The sequence below is a fragment of the Muntiacus reevesi genome, chromosome 3 (genome assembly GCF_963930625.1).
Source record: "Muntiacus reevesi chromosome 3, mMunRee1.1, whole genome shotgun sequence".
NCBI classification, from domain to species: domain Eukaryota; kingdom Metazoa; phylum Chordata; class Mammalia; order Artiodactyla; family Cervidae; genus Muntiacus; species Muntiacus reevesi.
This window is the reverse complement of record NC_089251.1, coordinates 104,578,292-104,598,014: the sequence shown is the minus strand read 5'-3', so window position 1 is coordinate 104,598,014 and position 19,723 is coordinate 104,578,292. Positions and strand designations below refer to the sequence as shown.

Below are 19,723 nucleotides of genomic sequence, written 5' to 3'. Positions count from 1 at the left end.
TATATGGCAAGAACGTGCTCCTTCTGTCATAATTTTTTGGGGTAGCATTTATTCTCTAGGCTTTCAGAAGACTGTTGCATCTTCTGTCAGTTCCCTTGATCTTCCTGTGTGCTGTCCTCTGATTAACCTCTGTTAACAGATTATTGTGTTATTACAGTTCTTTGGAAAAGTCAAGTGTTAGAATCTTATTATCCTTGCTTTGTAATCGTGACCTCTGTTTACATTACCCGGAGCTGTAGTGCAAGGATAATTAAGATATTTGTAATGGGGACCCAGATGCATTGTAAAATCCTGATCTTTCTCAGTTATTAGAGGCAAACAAGCCTAGTTTTAATATTTAATATAATATATTCTAATTATTTGAAAAGTGGTTTGGGTGTCTTAACTTTGTAGTAACTAAATTTTAGCTCAGCTTTAACTTTTCTGTTTAAAAGACCATATTTACTTGTGGCCGTGCCAGCTCTTCCTTGCTGTGTGGGCTTTTCTAGCTGCAGCGAGTGGGAACGGCCCTTTGTTGTGGAGCGTGTCTTCTCTTACGGAGCCTGGGCTCTCGGGCACACGGGCGTCAGTAACTGGGGCTCAGTAGCTGTGGCACACGGCTGAGTTGCTCCGGGGCGTGTGGGGTCTCTCTAGACTCGGGGTTGAACCAGTGTACGCTGCACTGCGAGGTGGATACTAAACTGCTAGCCACCAGGGTCGCCCTTTAAAAATTTTAACTCAACTCATACTAACTGAAATTTGTTAAGTGCTTCCTTCACTCCGCTCCACTTTCCTTCCCAGATGGCTAATAGTATACTGAATAGAGTCCTTGTGTGTGAACCCCAGTGGGGTCTTCGATTTTCTTTTTGCGCGTGTAAGTATCTGGAGATGGATGGTCGCTCCATTGATGTCTGCTTTGCCTCCTTTCAGCGCAACGCCTTCGCCAATGACACTGTCCCTTCCGAGAGCTACATCAGCGCTGTGCAGGCTGCCCACCTGGGGACGCTCTGTGGCCAGAGTCTGCCCCTGGCTGCGTCCCTGAAGCACACCCTCCTCTCCCTGGTCAGGCTGACCGGAGATCTCATCGTGTGAGTACCGGCGGCGCAGCCCCGAGTGCTCTCCACGTCTGCGCTCTGTCACAGCTGCAGGAGGACAGAGTTCTGTTAACTGCGCGTAGTGCTTGTTTTGCCTGCTTCTGTGGCAGAGAGAGCCTGTTGCCTTAGAGTGTGAGCGTCTCCCTAGAAGGATTTTGAACTTAGATGTGAAGGGCACCAGAATACCTCCCTCTCTTTATGTGTAGTATGTTTCAGAAAAAGCATGCTGGCTTTAAATCATACCATGACTTGGAGGTGCTCTGGGTTTAAGTTTCAAGGTGACGATGATGTGTTTGAAGTCATGCTTCTCCAAGTTCATTGTGGAACTTTGATACTGCTGTTGTGGGGACTAGAGCAGGCTTCCGGTACATAGGTCAGGAGTAAATTCCTTTATCTCATCACCTTAAAAGTGATCCAGATTCCTGCTAGTTCTTCTAGAAAGATTATCTGGGAGGGTTACTAGCTTAGGTTGCAGTTAGTTTTCTTTTCTGAATATTATAGAATACATCTTATGTTATTAATTTAGCATTTTAATGAACGGATTTTTCAAATGGGAATGATTCTCACTTCTGACACAGTGATGAGAAAGGAGACCGTGGAGTTGCATGACTGTGCCCGTGTGAAAACAACTGTCCAAGGAGAAAAGCCCTTCTCAATAGATGACTGCATTGCCCTCTCCTCCCCTTGCAGCTGTTCAGAGGAGTATATTCACTGATTTGATTCTGTTTTCTTTGCTGAAGTTGGTCCGATGAGATGAACCCGCCGCAGGTAATCCGGACTCTGCTCCCCCTTCTTCTGGAGTCGAGCACTGAGAGTGTGGCTGAGATCAGTAGCAACTCTCTGGAGCGAGTCCTGGGCCCCGCAGAGTCCGATGAGTTCTTGGCTCGTGTGTATGAGAAGCTCATCACTGGCTGTTACAACATTCTGGCCAACCACGCAGATCCCAATAGGTGAGCCTGACTAGGGAGAAGCATCCGGTTCCTGTGACCTCCTGCTACCCTCAGTGAAATATACCAGCACTTGCTTCTCTCTGTCGTTCGTTAACAGCTTATGATTGTGCCTTTTTAAAAAATTTAATTTTGGTTATGCTGGTTATACTGTGTCTTGGCTGCTGCGCATGGGCTTTCTCTAGTTGCTGGGGAGCTGGGAGGCGGCTCCTCTTCCGCTGCGGTGCGAGGACTTGCTGTTGCAGTGACTTCTCGTGGAGCACAGGCTCTAGGGCGTGGGGATGTCAGTAGTTGCGTCTGTCAGGCTTAGTTGACCCAAGGGATGTGGGATCTTAGTTCCCAGACCAGGGATTGAACCCGTGTCCCCTGCATTGGCAGGTGCATCCTTAATCCCTGGGCCACCAGGGAAGTCCCTGGTTGTGCTTTTAACAGAAAGTTTTGTACTTGCGTGCATTTTGCATTCTTGAGGACACATACGAAACCTTACTTGGAATCGTCTTTTGTGATTCATTCTTAGGAATGAGCATGTTGTCCTAGATGTGGTAAGGTGTGCAAAGGAGCTTGATGCAGTTTCTAACGTTTTTGTGACTATACTTCTGAGATAGATGTTCTGTGGCATGAAGGTGATCTCATTGCATTGTTTGACTGTGATGGTGTAGGCCATACTGATGTAGGCGAGTCTTAAAAGAGCAGTTGAGTAAGTTACAGTTTTATCCCACTGAGAACTGCATAGATAAAGGGTTCCAGGTGTTGGGATTTCCTGCCTTCTTCTTGTCAAGCAGTCCAGGTTTTCATAAGGGGCTGCCTTTTTTTTTCTCTCTCTCCACTGCTCTTTTGTCATCCCTACCCCTCTCCGCCTGTCAATGCAGGAGACGTAGGTTCAGTCCCTGGGTTGGGAAGATCCCCTGGAGGAGGGCATGGCAAGCCACTCCAGTGTTCTTGTCTGGAGAATCCCGCGGCCAGAGGAGCCTGGTGGGCTGCAGTCCACGGGGTCGCAGAGAAAAGCGACATGGCATGCCTGTGTGCCCCACTTCCCTTATGTCCTCTCTCCCCATCCAGTCCTTCGCTCCCTTCCCTCCTCTTTCTGATAGTTTGAGGTAACAGCTCGATTCTTTGAACTCTTAGCTACTGACTGCATCACTTATCTCAGATTCTAGGAATTTTTTGTTTTATTATAGTTTTAATTCCTCATTTATTTAGCACCTGCTCTATGCCAGGGCTTATGCCAGGCTTTGACAAAACGAAACTAAATGTTGCCCTCACGGTATAGCCATAAGTAGACTTGGATTTTTTTTAATAGTTTATAATTGGGTTTTTAAAAATATATTTTAAAACTTCATTTTCGGCTGTGCTGGGTCTTCACTGCTGCGTGGACTTTCTGGCTGCAGGGAGTGGGGGCTGCTGTCTCCTTGTGGTGCGTGGGCTTCTCCTTGTGGCTTCTCCCGTCGCGGCACAGGATCCAGGGCGCTCCGGCTTCGGTGCTTGCGGGCTGAGGAGTCCCCCTCCCGGCTCCAGAGCACGAGCTCAGTGGTTGTGACGCGTGGGCTTGTCCCATGGCGTGGGGGGTCTTCCCGGACCAGGGATCGAACCCATGTCCCCTGCGTCGGCAGGTGGGTTCTTTATCGCCGAGCCACCAGGGAAAGCCATAGACTTCTGAGTTTTTAAAGGTGAGTATTAGAACATCGAAACAGCCCTTGTTTCTATAATTTTTCTTTCGGATTTTCAGTGGACTTGATGAATCCATCTTAGAAGAATGTCTCCAGTATTTGGAAAAGCAACTGGAAAGCAGCCAGGCTCGTAAAGCGATGGAGGAATTTTTCTCTGACAGGTGAGCTATGTCGGGTTCTTCTCAGTGAGGGTTTCGAATGCCTTCCAGTAGCAAGGACTGTGTTGACCTGGCTGTTCTCTCAGGAAATACAAAAGCCTGCTTAGATGTTTGTACTTCCTGGAGGACTGGTTAACTGCTGGCGCCTTGAGGTTATTGGTGAAGGGGGTTGTTGTTGACTCACCAGTATTGTTGACTCACAGGTGACCAGTTCTCCTAGAGGAGATGAGACTGTGAATAGGAAAGGATGCTTTTTATTTGACAGCTTAACATGATTCTTCCATTTTTTTCCCCTCCTGCCTTTCAGTGGAGAACTCGTGCAGATCATGATGGCAACCGCCAATGAGAACCTTTCTGCTAAATTCTGTAACCGAGTTTTGAAATTCTTCACCAAACTCTTCCAGCTGAGTGAGTGACAGCTTTTAATAATCTTCTTAGGGGAACTTTGATGTCCAGCTAATGGCTGTACCTATCTTCTGCCGAGTGTAACTACAGCAGGAAAATGCTAACAAGTGGAGAGAATTCCTCAGAGAAAGTTTGGAAGGAAGTGGAGCCTTTCCCCTTTCCCTGGCTCACGGCCTGGGCCTCTTCCCTCCCCCTGCCCTCCTTCACTGATCGTCGCCTCTTGGTCTGTCCCCAGCTGAGAAGAGCCCTAACCCTAGCCTCCTGCATCTCTGCGGCTCCCTGGCCCAGCTGGCTTGTGTGGAGCCTGCGCGTCTCCAGGCCTGGCTCACCCGCATGACTGCATCGCCCCCCAAAGATTCCGATCAGCTGGACGTGATCCAGGAGAACAGGCAGCTGCTGCAGTTGCTGACCACCTACATTGTTCGGGAAAACAGGTAGCGCGCCTGCGCTTATATCACGTGTTCTGACAGCCCCGCAACAGGCTGGGAGCATTGGCAGCTGTGTTTCCCCCAGCCTCAGTCCTGAAGCACTTTCAGTGACCCCACAGCTCCCTCTCAATAGACTCAAGCAATCTAGCATATATCCTTGATTTTTCTCCTGGTAGAACTTTTGCAGTGGCTTCGCCTGTCAGTTGTAACTCATGTGAATGTTTTATGGTCTCATAGCCCAAGTGCACAACTTGGCTTAGTGTGTATGATCATGCATTTAATGTTTAATTTTAAACACCTCTTAGAAATTCTAAATTCTTACAAATTTAATACTTCTGATTCCTACTGAATACTTACCAGTGTGATGTTTCTTTTCTACCAGTCAAGTTGGGGAAGGTGTGTGTGCTGTGCTTCTGGGCACCTTGATCCCCATGGCAACAGAGATGCTGACCAACGGTGATGGGACCGGTTTCCCTGAACTCATGGTTGTCATGGCTACCCTGGCCGGCGCAGGTCAAGGTGCTGGCCATCTTCAGCTTCATAATGCTGCTGTGGACTGGCTGAGTAGATGGTAAGGGGATGAAGTGGAGGATCGCATCTGTACGTTACACCATTGCTCTTAAGGGGGATAATTAATTGCAGGCCATTTTTTTGTAGCTCAGAGTGAGTATAAAAGAAACTTGAAGGAAGCTCTTTCTTTTTATTTGGTATTATTCACTGTAGATTTAATAAATTCACTTAATCTCTACTCTTTTATTAGTAGGGTTTCTTGTTCCTTATTCCTAGGAGAAGTCTTGGGAAGGTGTACCAACTATCCCTGATAGGAACAGAACCTCCAATCGCTGATGACCCACATAATTTCCAAAGAATGCCTTTAGTTCACATTGTCTACAAATTGATGCAGGATACACGGAAGAGCTTCCTTTCTTTGGTTCCGTGGGTGATTTTGTGTCCCCCACCCCCTTTTTTGTTTGGCAGCAAGAAGTACCTGTCACAGAAGAACGTGGTTGAGAAAATGAACGCCAGCGTGATGCACGGGAAGGTAAGGCATGTGAGGCGTGCGGGCGGTCGGGTTGCGGGTCCTGCCTGTGGCCGTGGGGCAGGCGCCCCTGCCCGGGGTTTGAGCCCTGGCTCCCCTGCACAGCGGAGGCCTGGGACCTCAGTGTCATTGCCAAGTGCATGCCCTTAGGCCTCTTCTCGGGGGCAAGCAGTGATCCGAAGGAAGTGTTCTGCTAAACAAACATACAACAGAATCCTTCTTAAAACAGTGAGTTCCTGCTTTTTTTAGATAGTGGTGTTCTCTGGAAAATTGTCCATTGCTCCTGGATTGGAGCTGTGTGCTCTGAGTGTTAAACACGGGTTACAGTTTACCTCCTCAGCTCCGTCCAGATGCTAGAATTATTTACATTATCTGAAGGTTCAGGCCATGCTGAGAGAAAGGGTGACAACTGGCAGAAATGTTACATTCAAGCATTTCCTCCCTCTACCCAACCTGTCAGCCTGTCATTGTGGCTGATTTAAATATTTTTCACTAATGGTTAAAAAAAAAAGGATTATGACGGAAAAAAACCAGTGAGAGCTTACTCACACTTTAATATAATCTTTTTATTTTTTTCTTGAGGTGTAATTGACATAGAATATTAGTTTCAGGCTTACAACATAGTGATTTGATATTTGTATATATGGCAAAATGGTCACAGTAAGTCTAATTAACATCCATCACCATACATAGTTAAGTTTTTTTTCTTGTATTGAGGACTTTTAAGACCGACTCTCTTGGAAACTTTCAGATGTGCATACATTAGTATTAACTCTAGTCACCATGCTTGGCATCTCATCTCCGTGACTTCCTTACTTTACCGCTGGAAGGTTGTGACTTTTGAGGCACATCCGCCACTTCACTGACCCAGCCTCTTTCCCCCGCCTCTGCGCCACCTCGCTGTTCTCTGTACCAGGCGGGTTTGCTCTGGAGTGACTTTTGTGTCTGTTTCAGCTTTGTTTTCCTGGTTCACGTTGTGCTTCATTTTATGAGATTTTTATATATGTATAAAATATATATAAAACATAACTGTGTTGGGCCCTTGTTGCTGCCTGGGCTTTCTCGAGTTACTGCAAGCAGGGACTGCTCTCTAGTACTGGTGGCCTCTCTTGTTGTGGAACCTGGGCCCCAGGGCGTGAGGGCTTCAGTAACTGCAGCTCCCCGGCTCTAGAGCACAGGCTCAGTAGTTTTGGCCCACGGGCTTAATTGCTCCATAGCATGTGGGATCTTCCAGGATCAGGGATCAAACCCATGTCTGCTGCATTGGCAGGTGGATTCTTTACCGCTGAGCCACCAGGGAAGCCCTATTTTATGATTTTTAAAGAGTCGTCTTTGTGCTTAAGAAGGGATGAATCATACTGATTCAGTGCAGTTTCTTTTATTTTTAATTTTTAAAGTTTTTAAATTTTTTGGTCACGCCATGCACCATATGGGCTCTTAGTTCCCTGGCCAGAGGTCACACCTGCATCCCTTGTCTTGGAAGTGCTGAATCCTAACCACTGGCCCCCCAGGGAAGTCCCAGTGCAGTTTATTGACCAGCTGCTTGCTGTTGTAGTGCAGAGAGCTAAGGAAATAGAGAATTAAAACGTGCTATTTTTCTTTGCATTTTGTGCTGTTGCTTTGATCTTGAGCTTTATTGGAAAAAGCATGAGAAAAGGTGTGGCGGTCTTCTTTTACAGCACGTGACAGTCCTAGAGTGCACCTGCCACGTCATGTCTTACTTGGCTGACGTCACCAACGCCCTGAGCCAGAGTAATGGTCAGGGCCCGAGTCACCTCTCCGTGGATGGGGAAGAGCGGGCGATCGAGGTGGACTCTGACTGGGTGGAGGAGCTGGCAGTGGAGGAGGAAGACTCCCAGGCCGAGGATTCAGTAAGTGAAGTGACCACCACGGTCACGGCTGACCGACACTTGCAGAGCTCACGTTAACAAGTCTTTGACCTTCTTTTTTGGCCCCTGTGAGCTTCAGGACTCTTCTCAGTCCTTGTTGCTTATTCATAGCTTTCATGACAAATGCCAGGCTGATTTTCTGGGCCTGCAGAACAAGTTGTAGGCCTCTAATCTCCTAGAGGAAGGACCCCTAAATAAGCCTGGGCCTTCTTTAATCTGGAGGCACTTGTCCTGCAGTTTCAACTGTTTCTTTGCATCCAAAATGGAGTTTCAGAGATGAGTTTTTCAGGGGGATGGTGTGAGCTGCATTGTAGAGAAAGCGTAAGGTTTATTTTTTTTCTTAGTCACCAATCCTTAACGTCTCATCTGAAATTACATCACATTTATAGCCTGCGAGCTGTCTCCAACTGGAATAGGTTTCTGCTAGTCATTTATGAAGTCAGTGGTTTATTTTCTATAGAGTGTGTTTTTGTGGGTGCCTGTGTGGAAGGATGTATTTCTGATTTAAAAGACTTTATTATCTTTGAAGGATGAAGATTCCCTTTGCAATAAACTCTGCACTTTTACCATCACTCAGAAAGAATTCATGAACCAGCATTGGTAAGAGTACTTTTTCATTTTAGGTGGGACTTTCCAGGCTGTTGATTTTTGGGACTTCTGGTCTCATTGCCTGGTTCTTATTTTTTGTAGGTACCACTGTCACACCTGCAAAATGGTTGATGGGGTAGGTGTGTGCACAGTGTGTGCCAAGGTCTGCCACAAGGATCATGAGATTTCCTATGCCAAATATGGATCCTTCTTCTGCGACTGTGGAGCCAAAGAAGATGGCAGCTGTTTGGTGAGAGATTAGAACCTTCTCTTGGCTCTAGAGGGTGGCTTGTTAGTGATACAGATGTGTAAGCCAAACTGGGAACTTCCCACGTCACCTTCATGGTGTCCTGGGTCTAGGACCAAGTTCTGATTCTGTCAATGATCAGTTGTACAATCATGGCCTCAGTACTTCGCTGAGAATAGTAGAACTTGCAGTATCCTTAGAGATCTTGCAGTTTTTTGAAAGACCCTACCCCCACCCCAATTTTAAGATTTGTCGTTATGAGTGGGTAAAGTGTTAGCTATTAGGTGAATACCGCGAAGATTAGAATTCAGTCTTTTGGATATTCTTTAAATGGTTAGCCAGTCTCCCCTTTGAGTCAGATTTTTTCTCTGTGATCTTAGGCAGTATTTCATATGTGCTTGTGGCAAGACACTGGGGGCCTCTGACATTTCCTGTCCCTAGGCTTTGGTGAAGCGAACTCCCAGCAGTGGCATGAGCTCCACCATGAAGGAGTCAGCGTTTCAGAGTGAACCTCGGGTTTCAGAGAGTCTCGTGCGCCACACCAGCACCTCCCCGGCGGACAAGGCCAAGGTCACCATCAGCGATGGCAAGGTTGCTGACGAAGAGAAGCCCAAGAAGAGCAGCCTGTGCCGCACCGTGGAGGGCTGCCGGGAGGAGCTGCAGAACCAGGTGGGCCCTGGTGGGAGGAGCTGCGGAACGGGGCGGGCCCTGGTGGGGGGGAGCTTCGGAACGGGGCGGGCCCTGGTGGGGGTGGGGAGCTGTGGAACGGGGCGGGCCCTGGTGGGAGGAGCTTCGGAACGGGGCGGGCCCTGGTGGGGGGGAGCTGTAGAATGGGGCGGGCCCTGGTGGGAGGAGCTTCGGAACGGGGCGGGCCCTGGTGGGAGGAGCTGCAGAATGGGGCGGGCCCTGGTGGGGGGGGAGCTGAGGAACGGGGCGGGCCCTGGTGGGAGGAGCTTCGGAACGGGGCGGGCCTTGGTGGGGGGAGCTGTAGAATGGGGCGGGCCCTGGTGGGAGGAGCTTCGGAACGGGGCGGGCCCTGGTGGGAGGAGCTGCAGAATGGGGCGGGCCCTGGTGGGGGGGAGCTGAGGAACGGGGCGGGCCCTGGTGGGGGGAGCTGCGGAACGGGGCGGGCCCTGGTGGGGGGGAGCTGCGGAACGGGGCGGGCCCTGGTGGGGGGAACTGTAGAACTGAGCGGGCCCTGGTGGGAGGAGCTTCGGAACGGGGTGGGCCCTGGTGGGGGGGGGGCTTCGGAACGGGGCGGGCTTTGGCGGGGGTAGGGGGTCGGGGGAAGCTGCAGAGCCGGTGGGCTCTGGCTGCCCACAGCACAGGAGGGCAGCGTGCAGAGCCTGGTACACGGCTGTCCTTCCCACTCCACCAGTGGTTATTTTGTCCTCCAAGGTTACTTATTTCCATCAGGGGAGTAGGAGTCGTGTGTGTTGTTGATCACTGCTTCGTAGGGAGTCTGTGACTGAGGAGTGTTTGGGGGGTTTGTGTGAAGGGGGATTTTAGTTGTGTGATGCTCCGGGGCACTCTTTCTTGATGCGGGCCCCTTGTCTGCAGCACAGAACACAGAAAGCGGTGGGTGGTGGTTGGGTGGTCGTCATCTCGGTCTCCCAAGTGGTGCATGACTGGACGTGCTCTAGATGCCTCACTGCGCGGTGGGTGTGTGGAAGCAGTAGGTATCAGCATGGGGCCCCTGGTTTAGGGACCCAGTCGCATGCTGACTGGAATCAAATCCAGTGCTCAGACAGAGTGAAGTGAGGACTGAAACACCTACTTGAAGTGAGGAAGCTGGGTCCTGGGTTCTGTAGGTCGTTACTGGCAAGATGATGATGATGAGTGTGATCTGTTTTTTTCTTTTTTTTTTTCACTTGTGTATTTGGATTTTTCTCAGGCCAATTTCTCCTTCGCTCCTCTCGTGTTAGACATGCTCAATTTCCTCATGGATGCCATTCAGACCAACTTCCAGCAGGCGTCCGCAGTGGGGAGTAGCAGCCGGGCCCAGCAGGCCCTCCGGGAGCTGCACACAGTGGACAAGGCGGTCGAGATGACAGACCAGCTGATGGTGAGTGGTCAGGGTCAGGGGGCAAGGGGCACGTGGGAGCCAGCACATCCACTGGGAAGCCAGAGGGCTGTTAATGCTCTGAGATGCATCCTTAGAAAGTCACCCATGGGCGTTCAGAACCTAGACTGTAAGAACCTGTGACACCCAGTGTGAAAATCATCATGTGAGGTGTGTCTTCTAACAAAGGGGATCGGAGGGCACATGGACCAACAGCGAGTAAGTCTCCTTTTCAGTTCACGTAAATATGTGAACCCCTGTCTGTGAGGAGTGACATTTGGAGGCGATTTTAATAGCTAGGAATGTCTTCTGTATGTAAAATAGAAGACCGCCTTATTGTATCTTCTCCCCCAGGGTTCACATTGCATGCAGAAGTAATGCTGTCCTCTTCGGCTTAGAGCCTTTTAGGTAGTCTTCCTTTAGTTCTTGCTGTGATGTGGCTGCTAAGTTCTAAGTTGTCCACTGTACCCCTGCTGCCCAGCACTGACTGTAGGACTCCTGGAGTGGTCTGCTCGGCTTCTTGAGCAGCTGTGTAAAATAAAATAGTAGGACTTCTCTGGTGGGCCAGGGGTTAAGAACCTGCCTGCCAAGGCAGGGAACATGGCTTTGATCCCTAGTCCAGGAACTGAGATTCCCCGTGCGGGAGCAGCTAAGCCCGTGTGCTACGATTACCGAAGCCTGCAAGCCAGAGTCCATGGTCCAAAGCAGGAGAATCAACTGCAGTGAGAAACCTGAGCACTGCAACCAGAAGTAGCCCCTGTTCACCACAACTGGAGAAAGCCTGTACGTGGCAGAGAAGATCCAGAGCAGCCAGAGTTAAAGAAAAGGAGAAAGGAAACGCTTAGCACTTGTGGAAGCGTAGCATAAAAATGAGTGAGGTATACGAATAGATCGCACAGGGTGCCTGCTTTTGAGGGAAGAATCATCACGTGATAGTGCACACAGAGACAGACACAGGTATTCTGACTTTTTATTGAAAATAAGTCACTGTTGGGAATTCCCTAGGGCTCCAGTCATTCGGACTCTCTGCTTCCACTGCAGGGGGCCTGCGTTTAATCCCTGGTCAGGGAACTAAGATCCTGCAATGGCCAACCTCCCTCCCCTAAAAATCAGTCACAGTTTTAGATCAGTGGTTTTAGACTTGTAGATGTTAACGATGAAGCTAGAAAAATATTGGGATGGTGTTGGTGATTCATAAGGTTGCTGACTTCTAATTTTATTGGGGTAAATCAATGAAAAAAAACACTATCATTGTTATCATTTTATTTTTTAAAAGGGCATTTTGGGAATTCTGCGCTGGTCCAGTGGTTAGGATTTAGCGCTTTCACTGCTGAGGGCCCGGGTTCGATCCCTGGTTGGGGAACCAAGATCCCACAAGCTGTGTGGCGTGGCCTAAAAAGAAAGACAGGGGTGCTTTTTAACACTTAAAAAAAAAATCAGTACTTATATTAATTTAGTTGTATGCAGCATTTACCTCATTGTTCTTATTGGACTGACAGTAATTTTGATGAATTGACTGTCCATGGATTAGAGATTGGAAACCTTTGTTCTTGAGTAACTAAATTGTACAGTATTTCAGCCACACAAATAGTGTATGTATGAATCCACTTGATCTATTTTGCCTTATTACTGCCTACTCTCTCTACGTCCATCTTTGCTAGGTTCCCACATTAGGCTCCCAGGAAGGTGCCTTTGAGAATGTTCGGATGAATTACAGCGGAGACCAGGGTCAGACCATTCGGCAGCTGATTAGTGCCCACGTGCTCAGGAGGGTGGCTATGTGCGTGCTCTCCTCCCCTCACGGGCGCCGCCAGCATTTGGCTGTCAGCCACGAGAAAGGCAAGGTGGGTCCTCCAATCCCTTCCCTCTCATTTGAGGTCATGTTTGTCTTAGGTGCTGAGCAGAACACATAGGGGACAACACCCAGATTGACCCACTAGGAAAACGTCTGTTTTTCTGAATTCTAGCAAAGCTTCAGGGACAGAGCTCAGCAAGCTCTTCTGCTGGAACCCTGAGTTACTTTACTACACGTAGAACCAGGATGCCTGGGACAGAGGCTAACTAGTCACTTCCCACTCTGTGATTCAAACCCCCGGCGAGGGTAGCGACTGGAGGCTTCCTAGGACAGGGTGGCTTGCAGTCTTTCCCAGGTTAGCCCCTCTGGAAGACACAGTGCAGAGAGGAGAGTCTTCCTAGGAAGGCTCACGGGTCCTTATGTAGTTCTTCCCTGCCCTCCCAGCCCTCTTGAAGACCCAAGGAAGTTTATGGAGTTTTATAGAACAGGAGGAGTTAGAGGAGAGTATCTTTTTTTTATTTTTATTTTTTATTTTTATTTTTTGAGGAGAGTGTCTTAACTCAAGCAAGCCTTTCTGTTTTCTGGCTTCTTCATTTGTCTTCTCTTTACATTAAGTGAAAAAGAAACTAGAGATAAAAGTAGCTCTAACATACTTTCAGAAACATTTTCATAGAAAAATGAGAAGGGACAGTAGTATATGGGAATTGTTCAATATTTTATGAACAGATTATATGAGGTTGGTTTCTTTTGTCACCTCTAGAAAGAAGAAATGAAAGACATTCCATTCTTTAAGCCAGAGAATATAGAGACTGGTACTGGTCTTGGGTTTTTGAAGAGACTTGTTCACAAAAACAGCCTCCAGATCAGTAATCTGGAGTGAAGATCAGTGAGGGAGCTTTTGTTATTGCTGCTGCTCTCTGAGAGGAAGAGGGTTGAGAATAAATTGGTAATTATTCCCTGGCAGATCACTGTCCTCCAGCTCTCAGCTCTCCTGAAGCAAGCAGATTCCAGCAAAAGGAAGCTGACTCTGACCCGCCTGGCTTCTGCCCCGGTACCCTTCACTGTGCTGAGCCTCACGGGGAATCCTTGCAAGGAGGACTACCTGGCCGTTTGTGGGCTTAAGGTAATCCTGAGCCGGTTTGGTTCAGTTGAGCTGTAGGTCACTGTGACCTTCTCTCCTGTTCTTAGCTCCACCTTCTCTTACTCATTGTTGAGATTGGAACTTAAAAGCCATTGGGAAGATGAAAGAAGTCTTTGAATTTCTTCCACGTCTTCCAGATTTCTCTTCTATTGGAAATAAGCTTTGTGTGTTCTTGACTCCTGACCGTGTCACTCGACAGTCTGACTACTGTTTGGAGGCGGCGAATGCTGGGGAAGAACAGGCAGCGTTGACCTCTGAAATGAGTGGGCCTGCTTTCCAGACCCCCTTTAACCGCCTGTCCCTTCACCCGTGTCCAGGACTGCCACGTGCTCACCTTCAGCAGCTCAGGCTCCGTCTCGGACCACTTGGTTTTGCACCCCCAGTTGGCCACAGGGAACTTCATCATCAAAGCCGTGTGGTTACCCGGTTCACAGACTGAGCTAGCGATCGTCACCGCAGACTTTGTCAAGGTATAGGTACAGCTCTCTGATGGTCTGGCCCCTACAGTGGTTTTGCTTTTAAATTCAGAATGCCTGGTCTCCATTACGTCTGCTAACTTCTTTTAGAAGTTAAAAATGAAAAGTCCTCACATTTTGTCACCTTTTTCACTGTTGCTGAGCAGGTGCCGTCCACGCACAGGTAACAGATAACCGATTCCGGTGCTGCCCCCCTGTGCCACTGCGCCGCTTTCAGTCGCTATTCTTGGCGTGGACTTTGCTGCTGGGCTTCTCCTCTGCTCAGTCCTTACGAGAGAGTGGGAAGAGGCCTTGTTTATCTTTGTGCGCTCAGCGCCCAGCCCTGACGGGTGTGTGCTGAGTGGAAGAGTGCCCTTCCTCACCACTGCCGCTCCCTGGATGCACCGGGAGAGTTTGGGCCTGGGGCTGAGATAGACCTCCCTTATTTGATCTTTCTTCCTTCTCTCCTGCAGATTTATGACCTATCGGTTGATGCCTTGAGTCCAGCCTTCTACTTTCTCCTGCCCAGCTCAAAGATAAGAGATGTTACCTTCCTCTTCAACGAGGAGGGGAAGAACATCATTGTTATAATGTCCTCGGCGGGGTACATCTATACACAGCTCATGGAGGAGGCCAGCAGTGCCCAGCAAGGACCCTTCTACGTCACCAACGTGCTGGAAGTCAACCACGAGGACCTGAAGGTTAGAGCGCACGGTGCTGCTTCCTTCTGGGCCGGGGTTCATCAGCCCAGTGGCTGTTTCATTGTTTCTCTTTTCTTTTAACTTTTTGCATGACAGCAAAGCTCTAGTTCTAAAGGATTAAACTTGAAGTTCTTTTATTCTCATGGTATTTTTAAGATTTACCACCGAGATCTGATGCTTAGAGAATGAGAGCCCCTAATCATGTTGTAAAATGAATGAGCAGAGACTTCCCCAGTGGTCCAGTAGTTGAGAATCCGCCTGCCAATGCAGGGGGGCATGGGTTTGATCCCTGTCTGGAAAGAGTCCACATGCCACGGGGCAGCCGTGCCCACAAGCTGCAGTACTGAGCCTGCTGCTGCCACCACGGAAGCCCAAGCGCCTCGAGCCTGTGCCCCGCGGCGACAGGAAGACCCTGCAGTGAGGCCCTCGCACTGTAGCCAGGGAGCAGCCCGCCCGTGCCGAGTTAGAGCAACCCTGGTGCATCATCGAGGACCCAGCGCAGCCAGAAATAAAAGCGCCCGCATACATTAAAAAATGAACACACAAAATGAGTGACCAGCCAGAGGGGCAGCCGGTGCCCCAGGCGGCCCGAGAGCTTAATGTGATGTTGTCTCTGTTGCGACAGGACAGTAACAGCCAGGTGGCAGGCGGCGGCGTGTCCGTCTATTACTCGCACGTGTTGCAGATGCTGTTCTTCAGCTACTGTCAAGGCAGGTCATTTGCAGCCACCGTCAGCAGGACGACTCTGGAGGTGTTGCAGCTCTTCTCCATCAACATCAAAAGGTGGGGCTGGGCACTTAACCTGAACTTCCGCAGCACCTCGTGTCCAACGGGGGTTCCGCCCCCTCCCGGGGACTCTCCCGTCCCCGCCTGGTATCTCTAGACTAGGCAGCATCCGGTGTTGGTAGGTTGGCCATTCTGCATGGTTTGTCCCCCCAGGCTGTTAGAGGTGGTTTGGGGGGGGCCACTGTCACTCAGAAGGAAAAGCTATAGTCAGGGTAGCAAATGTGATTTTAATTTAATGAGAGTTTTTAGAAGGGAATGTCAGTTTCTTTCTCCTAGACATTCCTGCTGCTAAGATGCCCTTGAAGTTTCCCTCCTGGTTGGTGAGGGGCGGGGGCTGTTGATCAGTAAATAAAACATGATGTCAACATATGGGGCATGGTGGGAGTTTGGGGAGGCGGGGGCTGCCATCAGGCTTCCAGAAGATAGGGGTATGAGAGGTAGGGGGTGTTTTATTTAAGGAGGAGGCAGAAAAGATTTAAGGTTTCTTTCCCTCTTCCTTTTCTGCCACTGAAAAGCCATTACAACACTTTCTGTCTGCCCTCTGTTTGTGAATCAGCTGGTTTGGGGTGAAATAAAATGGTTACTATTCATACAGAGCTTGATGTGCTTGGAAATTCTTAAAAGGAGAACGGATTGTTAGCCTTTGACTCCTCCGTGGGCCTGTGCAGTTGATAGCCTTAGGCACGGAGGGACCCTGATCCCTCAGACAGGGGGAGAGCCTGAACCAGGGCTCCCGCTGGGCGCGCGTTGTGTGAGACTGTGCATGTGGCTCAGAGGAAAACTGAGTGCTGGGTAATTAGAGTCCTCGGTGGGTGTATTTCTCTGAGACTCAGTAGGTGGTGAGGGTGCCCTTCAGGTCCACGAGAGAGCCGGTAGATGGTGAGTGACACCCTGACAGGCCACCTTGTCGTCTGCAGCTCCAACGGCGGCAGTAAGGCGTCCCCTGCCCTCTGTCAGTGGTCTGAGGTGATGAACCACCCTGGCCTGCTGTGCTGCGTCCAGCAGACTACAGGCGTGCCCCTGGTGGTGATGGTGAAACCGGACACTTTCCTCATCCAGGAGATCAAGACTCTTCCTGCCAAAGCAAAGGTGAGTGCTACGTTCCCCCGTTGCTTGAGTAGACCGTGACCCTGCCCTATTTTTGTATATCCTGTCGCTTTCCCAGCTCTTCTGTCAAAAGTCTATGGAAGAATCTTCTCCTAGACGTCTTTTCTTTGCCGGCCCTTTGCACCCCCCGCCCCGTTGACCGTGAGAGCAGTGGCTGCTCTGCCTCTTTGTGAGGCCCTGCTCCGTAGATGTGGGCGCTAACATGGCCCGTCCCCTGCTCCTAGATCCAGGACATGGTGGCCATCAGGCACACGGCCTGCAACGAGCAGCAGCGGACGACGATGATCCTGCTGTGCGAGGACGGCAGCCTGCGCATCTACATGGCCAGCGTGGAGAACACCTCCTACTGGCTGCAGCCCTCCCTGCAGCCCAGCAGCGTCATCAGCATCATGAAGCCCGTTCGCAAGCGCAAGGCGGCCGCCGTCAGTGAGTCCTGCCCCCGAGGCCCGCCCGGGGAGGGGGCTCGGAGTACACGGCCAGGGATACCCGTGAGAAACGGGGACCGGGCCCTCTTCAGTGGTTACGATTCTGCAGTTCCAGTGCAGGGGGTGTGAGTTCAGTCTCTGGTCAGCTAACTAAGATCTCAGATGCCTTGTGGCACGACACAAGAAAGAAATGGGGACTGTCTTGCTTGTGTGGCTTATAAAGGTGGAGATTGTGCTAGCCAGCTCCCCAGAAGCAGAGACAAGTTCCTGCAGCCACCCCCTTTCTGAGCATGGCAAGCATCTGTTGGCTCTGCAGATAGTAGCTCCTAGGTGCCCAGGAAAGAGTGCTCTCTTGGATCTGGTTTGAGATAGTTTTCTCTCCGTTTAGGGAAAGTGACTTGCCTGATGGAGCGGGCAGGATGGAACTGGCGGAGGAGTAGATCCTTCAGTTGGTTTATTCTCACCAAGTAGTGTAGAAGCCAGGCCTTCCCTAGTGGCTCAGCTTAAGAATCCACCTGCAATGCAGGAGACATGAGTTCAATCCCTGGATTGAGAAGATCCCGTGGAGGGGAGGGCATGGCAACCCACTCCAGTATTCTTGCCAGAAAAGCCCCATGGACAGAGCCTGGCGGGCTAGAGCCCATGGGGTCGCGAAGAGTCAGGCACGGCTGAAGACACTGAGCGTGCACGCGTGCCTTGGGGAAGCCGTCCTGGGTGCTAAGCTGGGAGTCCTGCGCCTGAGTGGTAAAGCAGGACTCCTTCAGGAGTGAAAGCTTGCGTTTAGCGGTGAGTGACTTGGTCTGAGCAAAAAAGATCATTACAGCGTTCTTCCCACTCCCTGGAGTCTGTTCTAGAGCCTGTATTTGAGAAAATTGTGCAGCTCATCCTCTATAAAGAAATAGTTCCTGTTGTTTATTTTAGTTAAGCCAGCTCTGAGAGAGCCTGTTGTGAGTGAGTGTTCCAGATCCTGACACCAGATCTCTTTGCCCTGCGGGGTCATGTTGTGGTTTGGGGTGGTGACTCTTGGGCAGCTGACCGCATGTAGGCATCATAGTGATGCCAACCGTGTCCTCCCAAGTTGGCCTAAGGTTGGGGCGTGTGTGTGAGCTCGGGTGCAGAGGATGGGGCTGCGCTAATGACGGTGCTCTCTGGCCCCCGGTGCTGCCCTCCACAGCAACCCGCACCTCCAGCCAGGTGACCTTCCCCATTGACTTCTTTGAGCACAATCAGCAACTGACCGACGTGGAGTTTGGGGGGAATGACCTCCTGCAGGTCTACAATGCACAGCAGATAAAGCACCGGCTGAATTCCACTGGCATGTATGTGGCCAACACCAAGGTGAGGATCGGCTGCAGTGCCCTGGGTTCAGTCCCTGGGCAGCAGGGCTCGCGAACGTATGATGTGAGGAACATATCTCCTGTCGGGGTGCAGGGCTCACAGTCACTAACCCTTGACTGTAGTCTAATGGGCCCCAGAATAAACAGATACTCTCAACTCCACGCAGAAGGGCTCCTGCTCCTATGTTACCAGCAGGGTTACCGTGCACAGGGCGGCAGGAGGTGGTTAATACTGGGGAGAAAAGGAGCCTGAGATGGAAAGGTCTGCTCCCTGCCTGTGCTTCCCGTCCTGGGAGGCAAGTCATTGCTGAGAAACTGAAGGACAGAGGCCTTGCGTAGGATCGTGCGTGTGTCACGGTCTCAGGGAGGACTGGAAGTCGGCCCTTACGAGCTTGTGTTCATTTGACGACGTGCGTCTCTCCCCCCTCCAGCCCGGTGGCTTCACCATTGAGATCAGTAACAACAACAGCACCATGGTGATGACAGGCATGCGCATCCAGATTGGGACCCAGGCAATTGAACGGGCCCCGTCGTACATTGAGATCTTCGGCAGAACTATGCAGCTTAACCTGAGTCGCTCGCGCTGGTTCGACTTCCCGTTCACCAGAGAAGAAGCCCTGCAGGCTGATAAGAAGCTGAACCTCTTCAGTGAGTCCCCGGCTCCTGGCACAGATTGTACCCATCTCATGATTAATTCTGACTGCAGGGCCACTTCTCTGTGGCTCTGCAGGATTCTGGGGTCCTTCTGCTCTCCTGATAGCTCTGTGGTCTCTGCCCTCAGGAAACATTGAGCTTCATTTGGGATATAAAGGAGACAAGGTGACAGGAAGGGGATATACCTGAGAATGGGCGGGGTAGAGACGCGGCAGCTGCTCCAGGGCTCCCTTCTGTGGGCTTGGGTGACCTTTCCGATGGGGCTACCTTCCTGTCTAGGCAGAGAGCTGGTGAGATTAACACCTGACATCACAAAGCTGTCTGAAGGTGCAGTTGAGGGCCTCAGGGCACGTAACACTGAGAAATGTTTAGTAATGCCCTTAAAACCTCAGAGTAGACATCCCTGAGCCTTCCATAAGGTTGACAACTTTCCCTACCATTTACTGGCCACCTGTCTGATACTCTTTCTTCCAGAAACAGTTGCTGTTAGTACGAGTGAGGGTGATCTGTGCTTTGAACAAAAGGAGTGTTTAGAGATCCCTGGGGGTGGAGTTGGGAGACATGGTATTCTGATAACACCGGAGGGTCCCTGCACTGGTATTTGGGGTCTCTTTGTCTGAGTAGGAGACTTCGTAGACTTTTGGTTCATGGAACCGTGTCTACATATTCAGCATCTGTACCAGGTGAAAGTGCTGCTGAAGTCTCAGGAGATAAAGTCCCTCTGTGCCTGTGAATGGTTGTGCTCACCACGTTGTCCACACCAGTCTGGTCTTCGCTTTGTAGGGGATGCTCTTTAGAGCCCCTTAGAGAGCGTGCTTC

General features: G+C 50.3%; 1 protein-coding gene across 2 annotated transcripts in view; it reads left to right on the top strand.

Moving 5' to 3' along the window:
* UBR4 (ubiquitin protein ligase E3 component n-recognin 4) overlaps window positions 1–19,723 on the top strand; it is a 132,213-nt gene that overhangs the window by 37,766 nt on the left and 74,724 nt on the right. For both annotated transcript variants that reach the window (XM_065929934.1, XM_065929933.1), the window contains exons 28-48: window positions 910–1,067; window positions 1,814–2,023; window positions 3,747–3,848; window positions 4,153–4,253; window positions 4,486–4,684; window positions 5,061–5,249; window positions 5,657–5,720; window positions 7,397–7,588; window positions 8,136–8,206; window positions 8,297–8,444; window positions 8,883–9,110; window positions 10,336–10,506; window positions 12,165–12,347; window positions 13,263–13,421; window positions 13,757–13,909; window positions 14,368–14,595; window positions 15,221–15,378; window positions 16,299–16,470; window positions 16,713–16,914; window positions 18,088–18,251; window positions 18,682–18,898. In XM_065929934.1, coding sequence (XP_065786006.1) covers window positions 910–1,067; window positions 1,814–2,023; window positions 3,747–3,848; window positions 4,153–4,253; window positions 4,486–4,684; window positions 5,061–5,249; window positions 5,657–5,720; window positions 7,397–7,588; window positions 8,136–8,206; window positions 8,297–8,444; window positions 8,883–9,110; window positions 10,336–10,506; window positions 12,165–12,347; window positions 13,263–13,421; window positions 13,757–13,909; window positions 14,368–14,595; window positions 15,221–15,378; window positions 16,299–16,470; window positions 16,713–16,914; window positions 18,088–18,251; window positions 18,682–18,898 — 3,469 coding nt within the window. The remainder of the gene's footprint in view (window positions 1–909; window positions 1,068–1,813; window positions 2,024–3,746; window positions 3,849–4,152; window positions 4,254–4,485; window positions 4,685–5,060; window positions 5,250–5,656; window positions 5,721–7,396; window positions 7,589–8,135; window positions 8,207–8,296; window positions 8,445–8,882; window positions 9,111–10,335; window positions 10,507–12,164; window positions 12,348–13,262; window positions 13,422–13,756; window positions 13,910–14,367; window positions 14,596–15,220; window positions 15,379–16,298; window positions 16,471–16,712; window positions 16,915–18,087; window positions 18,252–18,681; window positions 18,899–19,723) is intronic.